Source organism: Papio anubis, chromosome 3, assembly GCF_008728515.1.
Source record: "Papio anubis isolate 15944 chromosome 3, Panubis1.0, whole genome shotgun sequence".
Classification (NCBI taxonomy): domain Eukaryota; kingdom Metazoa; phylum Chordata; class Mammalia; order Primates; family Cercopithecidae; genus Papio; species Papio anubis.
In genome coordinates, this window is record NC_044978.1 from 119760768 (window position 1) to 119781119 (window position 20352).

Genomic DNA, 20352 nt, shown 5'->3' on the forward strand with positions numbered 1-20352 from the left:
GCTGGGATTACAGGCTTGAGCCATGGTACCTGGCCACTAGCATTTAAATTCATAAGTATAGTTCACAGATTAAATATGTCTAAGTCTGTTATCCATTGCTGAAATGTATAAACTTTGTTCAGATACAGACTGCTTTCTAGTATAGCAAAATAATTGAAGGTTTTAATCATAGAGCAATCCTTAATAGTTAAAGTCATTTTATGACAGGGCATGGAGGTGGATATCAGTGTGGCCAGGAGCATTCTGGGATGGAGGTCATGGGAAAAGTGGGACTTGAATCATGTGTGGGTGGGAGTCAGATGAGGGATGGAAAGTAGGACAGGGTGAATAAAAGAATGAGCAAAGCTGAGGGCAGAAATGAGCATGAGATGAACCTGACAAGAGTAGTTGAAATTGATTTGGAAAAGGCCTAAATGAAAATTTAGGGTGAAGCATACGTCAATCAACTAAAAAATATATATTAGGAGCTTCCTAAGTGTCAGGCACTGCTCTAGGCATGCAGTAGCGGGGAAGACAAAGTTTCCATGGTCAAGGAACCTAAATTTGTACATGTGGTAGAGTAGGAGGGAAGAAATAAGCACACACACTTTTTGAAAAGGTAATTTCAGATTGTGATAGTTTGATCATTGTATCTAATCATGATAAAAGAAAATGAAACAGACTATAGCCACCAGATTTTTAAAATTTTGTACCCTTCTAGTTTAAATTAGAACAGCCATCCCATATATGTATGTTTTGTTCTCTTGTTACTTTATATTAGCATGATTAATATGATCTTCTACAGGATATTTTTAGCAGGAGTCTTTTAGAGCCACTTGCCCATTTTGTGAAGGTTGGCTTAGCACTCTATCTTGTAATCCTTAAATCTCCTTAACTACATGCATGTAAATGGAAACAGATGTTTCAATCTGCAGAAGGTGAATGACTGAGTGAGGGCACATGCTAGCTCCTCAGTTGTGGAGGTCTCACCTTTTCCTCAGGAAATTAGCACATGACAAATGATTTACAGTCAATTTTCAGTTCTTTCTTATTTTTTAGACAAAAATTAAGTTCTAAATATTTTCATCAACTCCATCAGGTACACACACCCCACTATGGGAACCACTACCACTGCCAAAGAGAGAGTCTGGGAAAGAGTGGCTATTTTACCAAGGGTGATAAGAGAAGGGGACTCTGTGAAGTGACATTTAAATTGAAACTGAAGTGTTGAGGCAAGAACCGCCATGCACAGAAGTGTGTGTAGGCCCAGATGCTTCAGGGAAGCAGAGCCAGTATGAGTATTATGAGGATAAAAATTTACTATAGGAGTCAGATCTCACAGATGAGGGAGGATCTCAGGGAGTGAACATCTGGAAGGGAGAGTCAGGGGATCAGAGGAAGAATCAGTGACTGGTCCATCAGAAGCACTGGGACAGTTGGACAAATAGAGCCTGTGAGAAAATCCAAGAAGTTAAACCTGTTCAACACCAAATTGGGGCTGCTAGGGTCTATGGGAGCTGTTGCTTCTGTGTAACTACCACCTCTGTGGGTCCACTGCCAAATATCTGGGTGGGAGGCCTGGGACCATCACTGATCATGAGGCCAGCAGTCCTGAGCATAAGCTGAATGTGGAGGAAAAGAGCAAGGACAAGCTGGGATCCACTGGCTTACCAGTGTGTCTGTCAATGTGTCTAATCAAGATTAAGGGTCACTCCTTCACTTTTGATTTCCAAATCTCACATGAATTCTTCTTTGGCCAACTATAACCTACAACCACACAGGGAAGGAGATTCTGGGAAATGTAGTTCTAAGACTAACCAAGTCGATATAGTACAATCCAGGGAACAAAAAACCACAGGGAACAAAAACCCCAGAAGGCAGTGAATTTGGTGTGCTCAAGAGACATACAGAAAAAAGGTGATGCTGAGGCTCAACAAAGGAGGGTAGGGTAGAGGGAGCATGAGCAGAGAAGCAGGCAGAGCCCAGCTCATGTGAGGCCAGCTCATGGTATGTTTTGACTTAATTCTAAGCTGCAGGATTTTAAGCAAGGTGGCAGCATTCTGTAAGTTATTTTTTTAAAAGATTATTCTGGTTGTCACGGAAGTTTGGAAAGCAAGAGAAATGTTGAGAAGAGCCAACAGGGAAAACAGGAGGCTACTGAGGTAGCCCAGGAAACAGACAATGATGGCCTGGACTAGGATTATAAAATACAGATATTGAGAACTGGTCAGGAAGGCTTTTAGTCTCATTTCTCCAACATGTTTTTTTCAGTGCTGGAAACATTTCTCTCTATATGAGATGTGGGATCCATCTGCTGCAAGGAAGATACAGCAGAGGTAAATGGTTAGGGAGGGTCTGAGACAAACGTTGAGGACTTTCTCTGCACCAAGGCCTAAGCTGAACCTGCTCCTCGCAACAATCTGGAATGAGGAAACTGATGCACTGGGAGGTTAAGTATTATACTTTAACCAGGGTCACACAGTTAAAAGTAGTGGGCCCCTGATTCTAACCAGGATATCTCAGAATCCAGGATCTCAGCTCCTTCCAGGGTCCTGCTGCCTCTCAGGTGAAGGCCCTTGTGAGAATTCATGTCGACCATTAGCAGCTGTTGTCTGCACGAATATCACACCTGTTTGGCCTCTAAAGTGTACGTCAAGTGTACAGGCTGATGCTCTTCGTTCTACTCTCAACCTTCTTAGAGACTCCATGCTGCGTAATGCCTCCAGTCCAAGTTTCCAGGACCCTTAAATAATTCGTTCAGTGTTTAGTTCTCCATCATAACTACTTGAGGCTTTATAATATTTAAACATACAATTTTAGGGATAGAAAAGAACACATGTTGGCTTCCTGGGCATACACCTCATTGGAATAGTGTTACTCTTGAGGACTGGGAAATAGATTGAATTCTACATAACCCCCCCCCCTTTTTTTTTTTTTGGACAGAGTCTCACTCTGTCGTCCAGGCTGGAGTGCAGTGGCATGATCTCACCTCACTGCAACCTCCGCCTCCTGGGTTCAAGCAATTCTCCTGCCTCAGCCTCCCACGTAACTGGGACTACAGGCGCATGCCACAACGCCCAGCTAATTTTTGTAATTTTAGTAGAGATGGGGTCTCACCATATTGGCCAGGCTGGTCTCGAGCTCCTGACTTCAAGTGATCCACCCACTTCAGCCTCCCAAAATGCTGGGATTATAGGTGTGGGCCACTGTGCCCAGCCCCACATAACTCTTTTAAAACAATGTTGTTATAAGGCAGTGTTGTCATATTTTCCATAGGTTTTTTTTTTTTCCGGTCCCCGATCAGCCCTTTAAAGAGCTTTCATGTGTTATCTCAATTAGTGCTACACTTTATTTGAGAGAAAGCTGAAAAGTAAATAATAAAGACATGAGATTTACTATTAAATATTCAATAGTTGAAGGGTATGTTCAAGATAAAAAAAAAATCAAGATCTGTTTTCTGATTAATGGTCTATTTATTGATACCATTCTATTTTAACAAAGAACATATTTCAAATTACAAGGTATACAAGTCAATACTGTTTTGAAGTTAAAAATTATTTGCTTTGAGAGTATATGTGTGTATGTATATATGAGATAAATGACTGTAACATGTGTGTGTTAGTGATAATATGTGGTCCTTGGTTATTAGTTATATACTGTGTACCTGTGAGATGCAAGGTAAGTGGGTCACAGACTCTCAAATTTATGAAACACTTAGATTTTTCGGGGAAGTTACATGGAAGGAACTAGGGAGTTTCATGATTAGATAAGACATTCGGGTGGGATCTCCACTGGACAGCACTCTAAATCATCAGCAGTGTGAGCAGTGATACAATTTGAGAAAGTGAGTATAGGTTTAAATTCTGGCCACAGACAACCTCTCCTACAGAATTCACTGAACCTCCTCTGGAAGGAGGTTTCCATGTCCTGCAGAGGCTAATTGAGCACCAATCATGCCTCCACTAAGCGACTTGGCTGCTTCCTCTAGCGCTTGATACTTCACTGTTCCCTTTCTTCACGGGAGATAGTGTGGTAATTGATAATCACAATACAAACTCTGAAACAAGTAAACGGACAATAAAACTCATATTTGCCTAAAATAAGTTTTGAAAAGGATCTTGGTGGCTATCTTGTTAGATCGTAGAAAGTTGAGGCTTATTGGGAAAGCCCTTTTCCTTTGGGAAAGGGAATTTTTGTATGGTTGGGAAAAGGTTGGTCACTGGCTGATCTATAAAGTCCTTTTCATTGCAAGATTATATGATTTTCGGTAAACCGTATATTTTTTAAAAACAGTTCAGAATATCTGCAAGTGTTTTACCACGTGCTTCTTATTGTTGGAGAAGCTGAGCAAACATCCTGTCATAAAAAGACAAGGATGTTGCATCATCCCTGGTCCCTGTAGTGAGTGTCCTGAAGATAATAAGTAAGAGGTTACCAGGGGCTAGCCAACATGGAGTAGCCAGGAAGGAACCAACACCTTCTCTGAGACAATGGTCTGACTGCCCTCCTGCCCATAACAACATCAATTAAAAAATTATTAAAACCTAGTTCCACAGTATTATTAGGCACTGTGGAAGAATCAGGGAAATAAACTGTGGCTCTTGCCCTCCAGGAGCTGACAATCTGGTTGGAGAGATAGGATGAACACACAAGAATTGGTTAACCATTTAGTGTTCACCCATGTGGTACTGAACCAAGTGAAATAGGAGTTTTAAGATAACTTGTGTGTCCAGAATGGTTTATTTAAGAGTCAGGACTTGAACTAAGCTGGATTGAGTGAGGATGAATAGGGAGAAGAAAGCATTTCTGTGGGCTGTTGGGGACAAGGTGAGAAAGGAGTCAACTCAGATTAATCAGAGCATATGACATGTACACTGGAGAGGAGGCAGGCACTGAATTGTGGTAGGATGGAGAAGAGCTGACTTGAATGAAGCAAAGGGGAACAAAAAGAAATAAAATGGTCAGCCTGAGCGGGCAAGATAGAATCACACGGCTTCCAAAGCCAGAAAGGAGGCTATGAGAGCCACACACTGGTGATCTCCAGTGGTGATACCAAACAACAATCAGCATGAATCTCTCAGACACATTGTGTGTGAGGTCTGTAGGCTGATTCAAATACAGAGGTTGATGGCCACAGCAGCTTGGTGAGGTCCAGCTCAATTTCAAACTGCTTGGCTCACCAGCGTGCTCACAGGCTTAGGACTTGCTGACATGTGCCTCAGATACTCTCTGGAGGCTGCAGTGCGTGGAAGCCTAGGGCTGCTCTTCCAGACAGCTGTTGTGTGTGGGATGGGGTTGTGTGAACATCTGTGTAGACATGGGTATTACTAAAATCACGGCCTTAAGCATGATGAAATTCAATTGGTGGGCAGTAGAAGAACAAAGACAATCATAGCCTCTAACAATTCTTAACGTTTAGATTCTTAAAATCAACTTTCTAACTTTAGTTACAATTTCAGAGTAATGTTTTAGATGTTCTAGTCAAATTAACAAGCCTTTGTATTATATACCATCCTCCTTTGGAATGATCTTGGTATAATTAAAACAGAACATTTTTAACACAGAATACTTATTGGGGAAGTGGTCTCTTATGCAGTCTTCTTTTGTTGAGGACGTTGAGATTTTCTAACTTTCAGAACTTTCTTTTTTTGATGTTTTTTCCCATTCTTTTGCTTTTTCTTTTGGCTGACCTGTGAGAAGGGAAAAAAGGGCAATGTTTCTGAATCTTACCATTTTAACCTCCTTATATTTGGACTCTCCTGATCATAGTCTTTCTTTACTCTCAAAACCACATTAAAGTTGCTTCACTCTCAGAGGGGCTCCTTTACATTCTCTCTACTTTGCTCACTTTGAGGAGGAGGCAACAGCCTTCTAACTGGCTGTCTTTTGTCTATTCTTCTGACTTATTACATTCTCCTGGCAACTGTGCTTACCACTCTCCTGCCCCAGCTACAACCCTCTGAAGTTGGCACTATTTCCACGTTTTACATAGGAGGAGGCTGAGGCTTGGAGAGGGTGACTTTCCCAAAACTGGACAGCTAGTATGTGGCAGAACCACCAGTCTGTGAGACTCCAGAACCCAATCTCCCACCCACATATTCTGTGGCTCTCTTCAAATCCAACTCCTTAGTGTGCCATGCAGGATTCCTCCTGCTTTATCCTGATCTACTTTTCTGCCTCAGTCCCTTCATTCTCTTCACACAAACTCCAGCCACATTAATGGAGGCTCCCTGAACACAGCAAGTTCTCTCATGATTCTACTCTTCTGTTCACGCTCTCCTCACCTTCCTGGCAAATTACTTATCCTTCAACACCCAAATCAAGTATCACCTGACATGAGAAATCTTCCTTAACACTTTCTCCTGCCCCATTCCCCCAGCAAAGTTAAGTATTCCCTCCTTTATGTCTTCAAGATTCTTGTGCATACTTTTATACTTCTCACATTGTATCATAATTATTAGCATATGTGCTACAACAGGAAGGGATTATACCTTATTATCTTTGTATCCTCTGTGTCTACCATTAAATTCTTTACATACTTATTGTATTAAATAAGGACAAGCTCTGTACCCCCAAGGAACACACATTCCTCCCGTGGAAGACAGAGAGGAGATACTATATGTAGGAACCTAATTTTGTCCTAGGAACAAAATAGAAGCACCATAATATGAATGAAACATGTATTCTTAAAAGTTATGTATTCTTATAGTGTTAATGAAAAAGCAGATTCCTTGTCTTCTAAAGTTAATTTCTAAAAGAAAGAAATCTTTGATCCTCCTTTTCACCAACCTGTTTTTCCCACTTTTTAATCAATTCCTTCACATCTGCTGAATCTGGGTTTAGACATGTTTGATCTCCATTCTTCAGCGTAGCACTGCCAAATAAATAGCAATGAGATAGTTTTTTTCTCATTAATAATTTAAATGCTTTTTCTCAGAAATAATGAAAATCAGTATGAATTTTGCTGAGTTTTCTAATGAAACTGCTTAAAATTATTTCCTAGGACAAGAAGAGTCACTGGTTGAATTTTTTTTGAGACTGAGTCTCGCTCTGTCACCAGGCTGGAGAACAGTGGTGCCATCTTGGCTTATTTCAACCTCCACCTCCTGGATTCAAGTGATTCTCCTGCCTTAGCCTCCCAAATAGCTGGGACTACAGGCGCATACCACCACGCCCAGCTAATGTTTGTATTTTTAGTAGAGACGGGGTTTTACCACGTTGGCCAGGATGGTCTCGATCTCTTGACCTTGTGATCTGCCTGCCTCAGCCTCCCAAAGTGCTGGGATTACAGGTGTGAGCCACTGCGCCCGGCCCTGGTTGAATTTTAAACATTACTTACAGTAGACTGGAAATAATTTAAATATTTCTTTAATTTTTCTGTATAGTCTGAGAATAAGAGTAGTCAAGGATGATTTATAAAGACAAAATATGCACACATCCTTTAACCTAGCAATTCTAATCTCTAGAAAGGAAAGAATTACAGACACAATACTGCCACAATAAGTTTTATTTCAGCAGTAATAATTTGGAAATAATCTATATTTCCAACAACAATCCTGGTCATATAAATTATGGTTTATCCATATGATGAAATACAGTTTGGCCATTAAAAATGACATTAGGTAAAAATGACATTATTAAAGATTTACTGACATGAGAAAATGTTCACAATATAGTGTTAATGAAAAAGTGGATTACAAAACAGTGTATAGTGTATGATTTAATTTTTGTGTTTATGTATTGTGTATGTAAATACATATCTATGTTATGTACACATGAAGCAAGTAAGGGAGATTTAGAAAACTGTATACTAAGGGGTTAACAGTATTTGTCACTCAAGGGTAGAATTATGAGTGATTTTTATTTTCTTCTATTGTGTTATCTGCATTAAACATTTTGTGCAATAAACACGTGTTACTTTGGTAATATGTCATTCTTGGGGCCTAATCTACCAGAAATTCCTTGTATTTTTAAGGAGAAGAAAAGAAAGGAGCTGCCCAAGTTTATGGAGGGGCTAACCATCTGATTTTTAAGTGTTTCTATGGGCAAGCACTCCAAGGGTAAAACTCATGCTAAATTTAATGTTCTTGCCAATATGGTGCATGCATGTTAGCTGGGTTGTTACTTACATGATTTCAGTTTTCTCGCAGGAAAGGTTTGGAGCAAATTGTTTAAGGTCTTTCAAGGATTGTAGGTGGATAGTCCCTTGGTTGGTGTTGATACAGGAACAGCGACCCTTCCTCATTACTGGGGTTCCTGAGGGAAAGAAAAAGAGAACACATCAGTATAGGTCAGTGTTTCAGTTTAGGTGATCTCTCAAAATGATACATTTGACTGAGTCATGATTATTGCTATCATTTACTGAGTGCCTAAAAATCATCACCACAAACCTTTGAAGGAGGTATCATCTCTATTTTATACATAAGGAAACTAAGGTTCAGAAAGATTAAGAACAAAGTCATACAGCTTTTAGGGAGCAGGGGCAGGGTTTTAGCCCAGATCTCTCTGAGTCCAAAGGCATTGCTCTTAACTACCACACCGTTATGTCCTTGGGAGAAAAAGAGACTTTCACAATATTTAATAAATGCCTACCACAAGACAAACAGATAACTAATTCATGTATGCTATGCTGATCACAGTTTCTTAAGCAACTCCTAAACCATTTATTATTTATTATCTGATCTTAGGGAATGGAACTGGTGTTGGTGTTGAATAGAAAGCACTCCTTTGTAACCAATCACCACTTCCATCCTCATCCTCTCTCCTCCCCACTGCCTTGCTTTTCAATAGTGTTTAAAATTTTTGGAAACCCCTTAAAATACATTATCTTAATTCTTAAATTCATATATTTACTTGGTACCTATTGTATTACATGCCGTACATTGTGTAGCAGTCAGAAAAGGTATAACTACAAAGTTCTATTTTACAGATGATGAGGAAACTGAGGTCTAGAAAGATTAAGTAATTTGTTTAAGGTAACAAAGATAGTTAGTAAATAGATTAGGGACAACCTCTCTGATTATTGGTTGGATCCTTAATTGGTTAGCCACAGATTTACTTATCAAAAAACAGTATCAGGGAGAAGAAAATAATTTAGGAGATAGAGTTTCATCTCACTATTGCCCAGTTCAATGAACATTTATTGAACACTTACTAGGAATTCATACACCTAGACTACAAAGACTTGTGTTTGACTTGGCAGATCTAAGTTATGAACTTTGGATAACTGATCATGTCACTGAGAAGCTTTTATGGGTGACCAAATATTACTCTTCAATGCAGGCAAAACATTCACCTTTATCTGGCTAATTAAGATTCTTTTACAGTGAATCACTTCTCTTACTTTGCAACCTAACTCAGAACCCCTTACCTTGCACTCCAATCAGAACCAGGAAGATGATGCCCAAGAGGAAAAGAACACCACTTTTCTTCATAGTGATAGAATGGAGTTCCAAGTCACTCCTGTGTTGGATTTTGAGCCTGAGAATTCTTTAGAGAACACATTTTGGGAATCATATTTATTTAGGAAATTCATTTCTCTCCTAAACTCTGATTGGCTAGCATCTTTAGCTGAGCTAACTAAATTAACCACAAACTTGATTGTGCTGGGGGAAACCCTAGTCTCAGATCCAAGGGAATTTCTGCATGTTTTTATTTCCATTTCACATAAATGGGTGGTTTATAGTAAGGGATGTGAAACTAGCAACACTGATAGCCTTTAGCATATTCACAGCTGCTCACCTGTGTGAAGAATAGGTTATATAATGAATATGCTAATGTTATACAACAAGGGTTGGAGATGTGGTTTCCAGATGGGAAATATTAAAGTCCAGATAAGTAATATACTTTTCAAATTCCCTTACTATTTATGGCATGTTCTTCTGCATAATAGATGGCTACATTGATATTTTCTTATATTGCCCACCTAACAACTTAAAGCACCTGAATTGCCTCTGGGACCAGATCATTTTCTACTAGTGGTAAGCTCATTTTGTGTCATTCCTGCTACTGTTTATTATTTTTTAAATTATTAGATTGGTTAGCATAAGGGGTCAGTTGCATGTAAGAGACCCAAATTGACAGTGGCTAAGAAATGCAATGAAAACGAAGATAAATAGCTAGGACCTAATTAAACTAAAGAGCTTTTGCACAGCAAAAGGAACAGTTAGCAGAGTAAACAGACAACCCACAGAGTGGGAGAAAATATTCACAATCTATATACCTGATAAAGGACTAATATTTAGAATCTACAATGAACTCAAACAAATCAGTAAGAAAAAAACAAACAACCCCATTAAAAAGTGGGCTAAGGACATCAAAATACAATTCTCAAAAGAAGATACACGAATGGCCAACAAACATATGAAAAAATGCTCATCACTAATGATCAGGGAAATGCAAATCAAAACCACAATATGTCACCACTTTACTCCTGCAAGAATGGCCATAATCAAAAAGTCAAAAAACAGCAGATGTTGGTGTGGATGTGGTGATCAGGGAACACTTCTACACTGCTAGTGGGAATGTAAACTAGCATAGCCTCTATGGAAAACAGTGTGGAGACTCCTTAAAGAACTAAAAGTAGAACTACCATTTGATCCAGCAATCCCACTACTGGGTATCTACCCAGAAGAAAAGAAGTCATTATTTGAAAAATGTACTTGCACATGCAGGTTTATAGCAGCACAATTCACAACCGCCAAATCATGGAACCAATCCAAATGCCCAACAATCAATGAGTGAATAAAGAAACTGTGGTATATATATACACAATAGACTACTACTCAGCCATAAAAAGAAATGAATTAATGGCATTTGCAGTGACCTGGATGAGACTGGAGACTATTATTCTAAGTGAAGTAACTCAGGAATGGAAAACCAAACATCATACGCTCTCATTGATATGTGGGAGCTAAGCTATGAGGACACAAAAGCGTAAGAATGATACAATGGAGTTTGGGGATTTGTGGAGAAGAGTGAAAGAGGGGTGAGGGATAAAAGACTACAAATAGGGTGCAGTGTATACTGCTTGGGTGATGGGTGCACCAAAATCTCACAAATTACCACTAAAGAACTTATTCATGTAACCAAATACCACCTGTACCCCCAATAACTTATGGAAAAATAAAAAAATAAACAACAACAACAGAAAACAGTGGTTAAGACAGAAGCTTATTTCTCCCTGAAAGACATAGGTGGATTAGCACTTGGATGGTGGCTCTTTCCCATGAGGTCTTCCAGGCTCCTCCTTTCTTGTGTTGTCACCATCTCTGGATTGCTGCCCTCACGCACATGGCCAAAGGTGGCTTGCCACCATGTCCAATTTCCAAGTATAGGATGGTGAGAAGGCAGAAAAAGGGCATGTCCCTCCTTTGTAGACATCCTAGAAGTTGTACTCATCATTTTCTATCACCTCCTAAGGGGGCAGGCCTTAATCACATGGCTACACCTAGCTGTAGGGGAAGTTAAGAAATGTGATCTTTATTTTCGTTGACTAGCTAAAGACTGGAGATTTCATTATTGTAAAACAATGTTTCTTAACTTTTTTCATTATGGACTCAGCTAAATGAAAACTAAATTTAATTTCTTCCTAAGGAGAGAAATCAAATGCTAAGAAATAAGATTTTGTTGGGTAGGGTTGAACTTTGGTAGGCCACTAGTCATTGTAATATCTAAGATTTTTTAGCTCTCCAAGAACCGATTTTTGTCCCCCTTGGGAGCAATTTACCCCTCCTCTCATTGACAATGCAAGCTGTAGAATTGGAGGAAAATGGATACTAGCATTTTATGTCACATGGTGCACATTTTTTGACTGGCTTCTATACAGATTATTAATACTTAAATGGAATTACAGAATTCTTTTTGAAGAAAACATGTGGTGACCATTGATACAGCTTATCCATTTGCTCATGCTTAATTTTGGTACTGACTGTGGCAATGCATAGAGTGGAGATAGGTTCAAGTTCCTGCTTTACTACTTAATGACTGTGTGCAAAATACTTAATTTTTGTGAGCCTCATCTCCCTCATTTAAGAAAATTATTAGACCTCATGGGGTGTTAAGATTAATAATGCCAAGGACAGATTGTCGACTGCAAAGCATCACAGGACTTGTGGCTGTTCTTTCCAGCAAAGAAAGGAGGAAGGAAATTTCTTAGGATAAAAACTAAGACCCAGCACTGTCGGTGCTACCCTCCTTTCCAGCCTCTTCTTGCACAGCTCTCTGCTCCCATCATTTTGTCTTCTCTCAGTTTTCTTTTCTTTTCTCCTTCTCCTTCCCCTCCTGTCCCCTCCCCTCTTCTTTTATTTTCTTCTCTTTTCTCTTCTCTCTGAGACGGAGTTTTGCTCTTTTTACCCAGGCTGGAGTGTAATGGTGCAGTCTCAGCTCACTGCAATCTTCATCTCCCAGGTTCAAGCGATTTTCCTGCCTCAGCCTCCCAGGTAACTGGGATTACAGGCACCTGCCACCATGCCGGGCTAATTTCTGTATTTTTCGTAGAGATGGGGTTTCACCATGTTGCCTAGGCTGGTCTCGAACTCCTGACCTCAGGTGATCTGCCGGCGTAGGCTTCCCAAAGTGCTGCGATTGCAGGCGTGAGCCACTGCATCCGGCCCTTCTCTCAGTTTTCAAAGGGGACAATGCTCCTTCCCATGGCACTGTTTTTGCTCATGCCATTCTTCTGCCTGGAGAGACTGTGCATGCTCCTCATTCCTGCCCTCCTGTATAGCAGTTATTTACCATAGTTACCCAGGCCAGCATCATTTCCCTGGGAAGACTTCCCTGAACCCCAGAGGAGCTCTCACGGCACACTTACAGAGACCTCGCTGAGCCTGTGTCCGCGGCAACGCTACGTTTCCTTGCGACCCTATGGTTAACATTTCCTTCCGCCAATAGGCAAGGAAGGCCTGCGAGGGTCCCCGTCTGAGCATGGTGCTGAACACGGTGCCTGGCACCCAGTAAGCGCACACACAGGAGGGAAGGAGCTGGGAGCTGGCACAGCAGGTCTGGAAGTTGGACAGGGTCTGCAAAGGGCTGCCTGGCTCTAGGGGCCTCACACGCAGTGACAGCCGGGCCCGAGGTGCATGTACTGCGCATGCCCAGCCAACCGGTCTTCCAGAACCTTCTTTCGTGAGGAGGTTGTATCCGGAGCTCTCAACGCTCGCTGGTGCTGCTCGTGGTGCCACTGGGTACCTTTGCTGCCAGTGCTGATCCAGCCGGAGGCGAAGAGAAGCACTTTGGGGGCAAAAGGTAGTGGTTGTGCCTTCGGGATCGCTCCTCTCTGTCCCCTGAGCGGCCCGCAGCCTCCCCAGCCGAGATTGCGGTGCTTTTGGGGGTGGGTGGGAAAGTTCTCAGGGGCGGTGGCCATGAGCAGAGAGGCCTGTTTTGCAGGTTTCACACGAGGCTTGGGTGAGGCCAGCAGGTAAGGGCGGCCCCAGAAGGGCCAGGGCACTGGGCTTCGGGGTAACCCTGGGCCGTGGGCTTCAGTGACTGGGACAAAGGCCCTTCGGATAAGAGAAAGGAGGTGTGGGGGTCAGTTAGGAGTCACTGAGGCCAGATCTTATTTATTACCCAAAAAGCGGCTAATTTTCTGAGGTAGCAAGCGGAATGGGAAGGCTTCTCTCGCCTGACCCTGCTTCATGTTGAAACTGTTCTGCCATGGTAGGGTAGGGCCCCTCCGAGCAGGCTGGGGCCGCTGCTCTCAGCTCAGGCCTGTCCAGACACTAGTTTCCTGGGCTTCGTTTAGGAACTTGTCATGCAACGTCTGAGAGCAGCCACCTTCTCTCAGGAAGCAGGCAGCAGGAAGGAGAAAATCCCATTGATCATTGCATTTATGGCTAGACAAGGCTTTTAGGAGAAACAGAAACCTGGCGAGAGGATGTTGCAGGCCTTTCTCACAGCCCTGGGAATGGAGCCAAGGATGATCTAGAGTTGAAATCAGCAGTTACCAATTCCTTTTTGGACAAGAATTTTAACTTCCTGTGCCTTGAAAAATTCCAGTTCTGTGTCCGTAGGGGATCCAAATGCTGATGTGACCCCAAAGAACTTTACCAAGTGGAATTCTTAGTTTTCACGGGTGTAGCCCAGCCTCTCCCTTGAATCTTTTTGGTTGTGGAATCGAGGTGTTCTGTTTAATTATCCAGGGTGACTGGCTGTCGCGGGGACGATAAGAGCCTTCCTTTTTTACTTGTGAGAGGAGAAGTTTCTCTCATAAAGAAACCTCCAGGCCTGTTTGAGTTTCCCTCAGTGTGGACTTCCCCTCCTCTCGGCAGCTGTTAGTACTAAACTGACTAGGAAGGGATTTATTTCTTGAAAGTCTTCTGCCCCAAGAGAACATTTTACTTTTTTTTTTCCCTCTCCTCTCCTCACGCAGGGAGTCATTTCTTCCTTCCTAAATACAACATGGTAGGTTACATGCAGGCAAATCCTAGCTGTGGAAAGTTTTACATCCTGTCTGCCTCTAAATCACTAAGAGAAAGGATAAAGTTCTTTCTTTGCTAATCTTATTATCTGACTTCTTGGTTTATATTTCTCATGTAAAACTGAAGGACTGGGTTAGGTTTGTGAATAAACAATTTTGAGAGAGCATGTTAAGGCCATCATGTAAAGGACAAGTTTCCCAAAATGTTGACGATAACATTTTTGCTTGGTGACTTTAGGCAAGTCAGCTTGTAGTCTGATGATATGTAACAACAGCCATTAAGAAGCTGCTGACTAACCTGAAGAAAAATTATCCTGAAAAGAAAATATGTTTATACTTAAAATATCCATATTTATTTAAAATGGCACTTTAAAATTGCCTATGTAAGTAATTTTACAAGAAAAAAATCCACATTCTTAAAAATCTTCATTTACTGTTTATCATTCACTTCATTCACCAAACTTTTATTCTTATGGTTCTAGACTCTGAGGACACATATATGAACAATGATTTCCTCAAGGAGCTCACAGTTCAATGGGGGAAAACAGCATGTACATTAACACTTATTATAGAAGAAGTGGTATGATAAAGGATTGTACAGAATAATTGGAGGTACAGAGAAGTGCACAACCCTGGCTGATGGGTTAGGTCTGAAAGGGAGACACAGTTAGGTCAGACACAGCTGTCTGAGTTAGGTCTGAAAGGGAGAATTGGCTGGAATTTGTTACAAGAAGAAGGTGGGGGAATATTCTAAGCAAGAGGCGGGAGAAGGTATGCCAAATTTGAGAAGCTGCAAGTACTTTAGCAAGGGTGGAGGGTAGAATGAATAATGGAGTGGTGAGAAATTGGTCTAGAAATGTGACAGGAACAACATGATGAAGTGCCTTGTGAATCTCTATGTGGGGAGGCGACACTGCAGAATTTTGACTAAGGGAATGACATGAGATTTATACACACACACAAACCCCTGTATATACATCTGCCCCTTGACCCCAGTCTTTAATCTTGTTTTACTTGAACATTTCCTTGTGTCTACATAGTTTATATATTTGTAAAATGTTCTCATATTTCTAGCCTCTTCATTCTCAGTGCTGTGTCTTTGAGTTGTTTCCAATAATGTCTCAGTAATACAACAGTGCTCTTCCTGTTTTAAAAAAGATTTTACTCTCTGGGGATATTTCCCATCTTTGGAACTATAGGGACAAGGGTTAAAAACGTTTCTGTATCTTCTGTAACATTTTGACAGATTGCTTGCCAGAAAGATTGGGCTATCAGTATGTAGATGTATCTGTTTCACAATCCTCTTGTCATTTTATTTACTTTTGTTCATTTAGCATGTGAAGATTGGCACTAGAGACTAATGTTAATTCCCTTTTCTTTACAAATTGATATTTTACTTTGTATTGGTTTAATGTCTTCATTTCCTACCTTTTCAAGACCACTCGTCAAGTAGAGTTGGAGTATTGACCTTGTAAATATCTGTCAGTTCTTTACATATTTTGATTAGGAAGCTCCAATGCATTTTTAGTGAAAATATTTGCTTTTTCCATTTTGTTAATTTCTTTCATAATTTAAAAAAAAAAGAAAATGCAAGTTAGGGGCTGAATTGTGCTCCCCCACCAAATGCTTATGTTGAAAACCTAACTGCCAGTACCTCAGAAGTTGACTGTATTTAGAGATAGGGTTTTTACAGAGGTAGTTAAGTTAAGGTGAGGTCCCTGAGGAAGCACAGTCTTTGGACTTACTAGACCAAGATATTAAATCAGCGGTCTTAAATATACTCAAAGAGCTAAAGGAAATCATGTACAAAAAACAAAAGGAAACCAGACAAAATGAGAATAACAATAAAGGGATAGAAATTATAAAAAAGGAACCAAATAGAAATGATGGAGCGGAAAAGTGCAAAACTGAAGTGAAAAAATTTAATTGATGGATTCAGCAGCAGTTCTGAGCCAGCAGAAAAAAGAATCTGCAAATCTGAAGATAGGGTAATTGAAATTTTCAAGGCTGAGAAGTAGAAAGAAAAAATAATGAAGAAAAGTGAACAGAGCCGAAGAGACCTATGAGAAACCATCAAGTGGACTAATACATGCATAATACGAGTTTCAGAAGGAGAAGAGAGAGAAAGGGACAGAAGACTATTCACAGAAATAATTACTGAAAACTTCCAAAATCCAATGAAACATATGAATATACATGAATCCAAGAAGCTCAGTGAACTCCAAGCAAGTTAAACTCAAAAAGATCCACACTGAGACACGTAATAGTCAAGCTGTCAAACCTTAAGAGACAAAGAATCTTGAAAGCAGCAGGTGAAGTGATTCATCATATACATCCAAGGGATCCTAGACAACATTAACAGCTGATTTCTTATCAGAAACCAAGGAGGCAAGAGGGCAGTGAAACAACATGTTTAAAGTGCTGAAAGAAAAAATAATCTGTCAATGAAGATTCTATATCTGGCAAAACCACCCTTCAAGAATGAAAAAGAAATGAAGACATAAATAGACAGAAGGTAGGGGGAGTTTTTTACTAGTAGACTTGCTCTCCACAACATATTGAAGGCAGTCCTGCAGGCTGAAATGAAAGGATACTAACTCAAAGCCATATGAAGGAATAATACTGGTAAAGGTAACTATGTAGGTAATATGAAAACCAGTATTATTGCACTTTTGGTTTGTAGCTCCTTATTTTTCCTATGTGAATTAAAAAATGCATAAAACAATAATTATAAATATGTATTAATGGGCACACAGTGCTGTAATCTGTGACAATAATAATTGTCAAAGGGGAAGGATGCCGATGTATAGGAGCAGAGTGTGTTTGTTTACTGTTGAAACTAAGGTGGTATTCAAACTAGGATGTTACAAGTTTAGGATGTAATCCCCAAAGTAACCGGTAAGAGAATAACTAAAAATATACAGAAAAGGAAAGAAGGGACTCAAAACAGTACACTCTAAAAATTCAGCTACATACCAAAAAAGGCAGTAATGGAGAAATTGAGGAACAGAAAAGTAAGACTCTTAAAAAATTCAGTAGCTGAAAGTCAAAGTAAAACCTTCCTTATCAGTAATTATTTTAAATGTAAATGTATTAAGCTCTGGCCTAGTGAGCTTATATGTATATAAGGTTTGATTTGCTTTGGTTTGTTGAGACAGGGCCTTACTCTGTTGCCTAGACTTGAGTGCAATGGCATGATTATGGCTCACTACAGCCTCAGCCTGGCTCAAACAATCCTCCGACCTCAGCCTCTCAAGTAGCTGGGACCATAGGCATGCGCCACCATGCCCAGCTAATTTTTGTATTTTTTTGTAGAGATGGGTTTTTGCCATGTTGGTCAGTCTAGTCTTGAACTCCTGGGCTCAGGCGAGCCTCTGGCCTTGGCCTCCTAGAGTGCTGGGACTATAGGCACAAGCCTGGCCTAGGTTTGTTAGTATTTTATTGAGGATTTTTGCATCAATATTCATGAGAGATATTGGCCTGTTGTTTTCTTTTTTGATGTGTCTTTGATTTTGGTATCAGGGTTAATACTGGCCTTACAGAATGAGTTTGGAAAGTCTTTATTTCTCCTTCATGTCTAAAGGATATTTTCACTGGATATATTATTCTAGGTTAAATGCTTTTTCTTCAGCACTTTAAATATGTTATGCCATTCTATCCTGGCCTGTAAGGTTCCATTGAAAAGTTTGCTGCCAGATGTATTTCCAGATATTTGAAGATACTTGAGCGTTGCTGTCTAAGCCATATTTGCATTAGGAATATCCAAAGCCCAGTAATACTGTAGTTCTTGCAGACTCAAAGAGATACCTCCTTGGTGGTCTTAGATAAGATTTGGAAGAATTCTCTGGATTACCAGGCCGACTCTTGTTCTCTTCCCTTAGTTTCTTCTAAACAAATGAAGTCTCTCTGTCTGTGCTGAGCTGCTTGGGGCTGGGGTTGGGGTGACACTAAGCACCCCTGTGGCTACCACCACTGGCATTGTGCTGGGTCAGACCTGAAGCCAGCACAGCACTGGGTCTCACCCAAGGCATGTTACTATAACCACTGCCTGGCTACCATCTGTGTTTGCTCAAGGCCCTGCAGCTCTACCATCAGCATGTGGAAAAGTCAGCCAGGCTTATATCCTTCCCTGCAAGCAGCAAGTTTTCCCAGGCACCAGATGGGCACAGAGATGCTGTCTGGGAGCCAGGGACTGGAGTCAAAAAACCTTAGATATCTACTATTCTGTTGTGGCTAAGCTGACACTGAAACTATGAGACAAAGTCTTTCCCATTCCTCCCTCCCCTTTCCAGAGGCAGAGGAGCCTTTTATTCATGCCCGTCACCACAGGCCCATTGGACGTACTGCCAGGCTACCTACCACCAATGTTCACTTAAGGCCCAAGGGCTCTTCAGTCTGCTTATGGTGAATGCTGCCCAGCCTGGGACTCACCTTTCAGGGCAGTGAGCTGCCCTCTGGTCCAGGGCAGGTCCAGAAATGCCATCTAAGCCAAGGCTGGAATTGGGGACCCAAGAGCCCACTTGGTGCTCTGCTCCACTGTGGCTGAGCTGGTACCTATCTTCAAGAAAAAGTCCCCTTTACTTTTCCTTCTACTTTTCTCAAGCAGAAGGAATCTCTCACTATAACCACCACAGTTGGGAATGTGCTGGGCCTCACCTAAAGCCAGCCTGTCTGAGTCTCACCCAAGGCCCACTGTGTACTACCTGGGTATTGCTGCTGGTTATTCAGGGCCCAAGGGCTCTTCAGTCAGCAGGTGATGAATCCTACCAGCACTGGGTCCTTCCCTTCAAGGCAGCAGTCTCCCTTCTGGCCCAGGGCATGTCTAGAAATGTCATCCAGGATCTAGGGCCTTTATTAGGGACCTCATGACTCTGCCCAGCACCCTGTCCTACTGTGGCTGAACTGGTATCCAAGTTGAAAGACAAAGTCCTCTTTACACTTCCCTCTCCTCAAGCAGAAGGAAGGAGTCACTTTTATTGCTGTGAGCTGTGTTGCCTGGGATTGGGAAGGGTGGTGCAAGCACTCTCTGTGCTGCCCTGGTTGGTGTCTCACTAGGTCATGTTCCCCCAACTAGGTTGTGCACCCCTGAAGTCCACTGGCTCTTCAGCACAGCATTAGGACTGCCTAGGAGTTGCAATCCTTGTGGCCTAGACTGCCTTTCAGATTTATTTAGGACCCCAGAGCACTGTAGCCAGCGGAGGCAAGACTTGCCAAAACTCAACTTCTAACCACTAGGATGAGTGATTCCCCTTTGCCTAGGGCTGGTCTAAACGCTCCCTCCATGGGCATCAACTGAGTTCAGCCCAATTTTGCTTTCCACTCTGACAGAGCAGCACTGGGTTCCCCCAAGCACACAGACTATCTTTCTGTGCCACATGGCCACTGCCAGGGGAAGGGAGAGGGGTGGCATTGGCAATTCAAGACCATCTTTCCTACCTGGTTTTAACTTCATATCACTGAAAGAGGTACTGATTAGTTCAGCCACTTTGAGAAGCAGCTTGGAGATTTCTCAAAGAACTTCAAATAGAACTACCATTCAACCCAGCAATCCCATAACTGGGTATATGCCGAAAGAAATGTAAATCATTCTACCATAAAGACACGTGCACACGTATGTCATCACAGCCCTATTCACAATAGCAAAGGCATGGAACCAACCTAGATGCCCATCAACGGTGGACTTCATAAAGAAAATGTGGTACATACACACTATGGAATACTAAAAAAGAACAAAATCATGTCCTTTGCAGCAATACAGATGAAGCTGGAGGCCATCACTCTAAACGAATTAACACATGAACAGAAAACCAAATACTGCATGTTCTCACTTATAAGTGGGAACTAAACATTGAGTACCCATGGACACAAAGAAGGGAACAATAGATACTGGGACCTACTTGACAGTGGGGGTTGGGAGGAAGCTGAAGATCCAAAAACGACCTATCTGGTACTAT

At 41.3% G+C, this 20352-nt stretch overlaps 2 protein-coding genes across 5 annotated transcripts in view; one reads left to right on the plus strand and one right to left on the minus strand.

The window, feature by feature from the left end:
- Window positions 1–3430: 3430 nt before the first annotated feature.
- On the minus strand, window positions 3431–9857 carry CXCL9 (C-X-C motif chemokine ligand 9). Its single transcript, XM_003898737.5, has 4 exons — window positions 9350–9857; window positions 8109–8235; window positions 6769–6853; window positions 3431–5669 (listed from the first exon to the last, which is right to left on the minus strand). The coding sequence occupies exons 1-4, from the start codon at window positions 9411–9413 to the stop codon at window positions 5568–5570; spliced, it is 378 nt and encodes a 125-aa protein (XP_003898786.1). The 5' UTR covers window positions 9414–9857; the 3' UTR covers window positions 3431–5567.
- A 3234-nt stretch (window positions 9858–13091) lies between these two features.
- ART3 (ADP-ribosyltransferase 3) overlaps window positions 13092–20352 on the plus strand; it is a 97598-nt gene continuing 90337 nt past the window's right edge. For all 4 annotated transcript variants that reach the window (XM_021938497.2, XM_021938498.2, XM_021938499.2 and 1 more), the window contains exon 1: window positions 13092–13227. The gene's annotated coding sequence lies outside the window, so the exon portion shown is untranslated. The remainder of the gene's footprint in view (window positions 13228–20352) is intronic.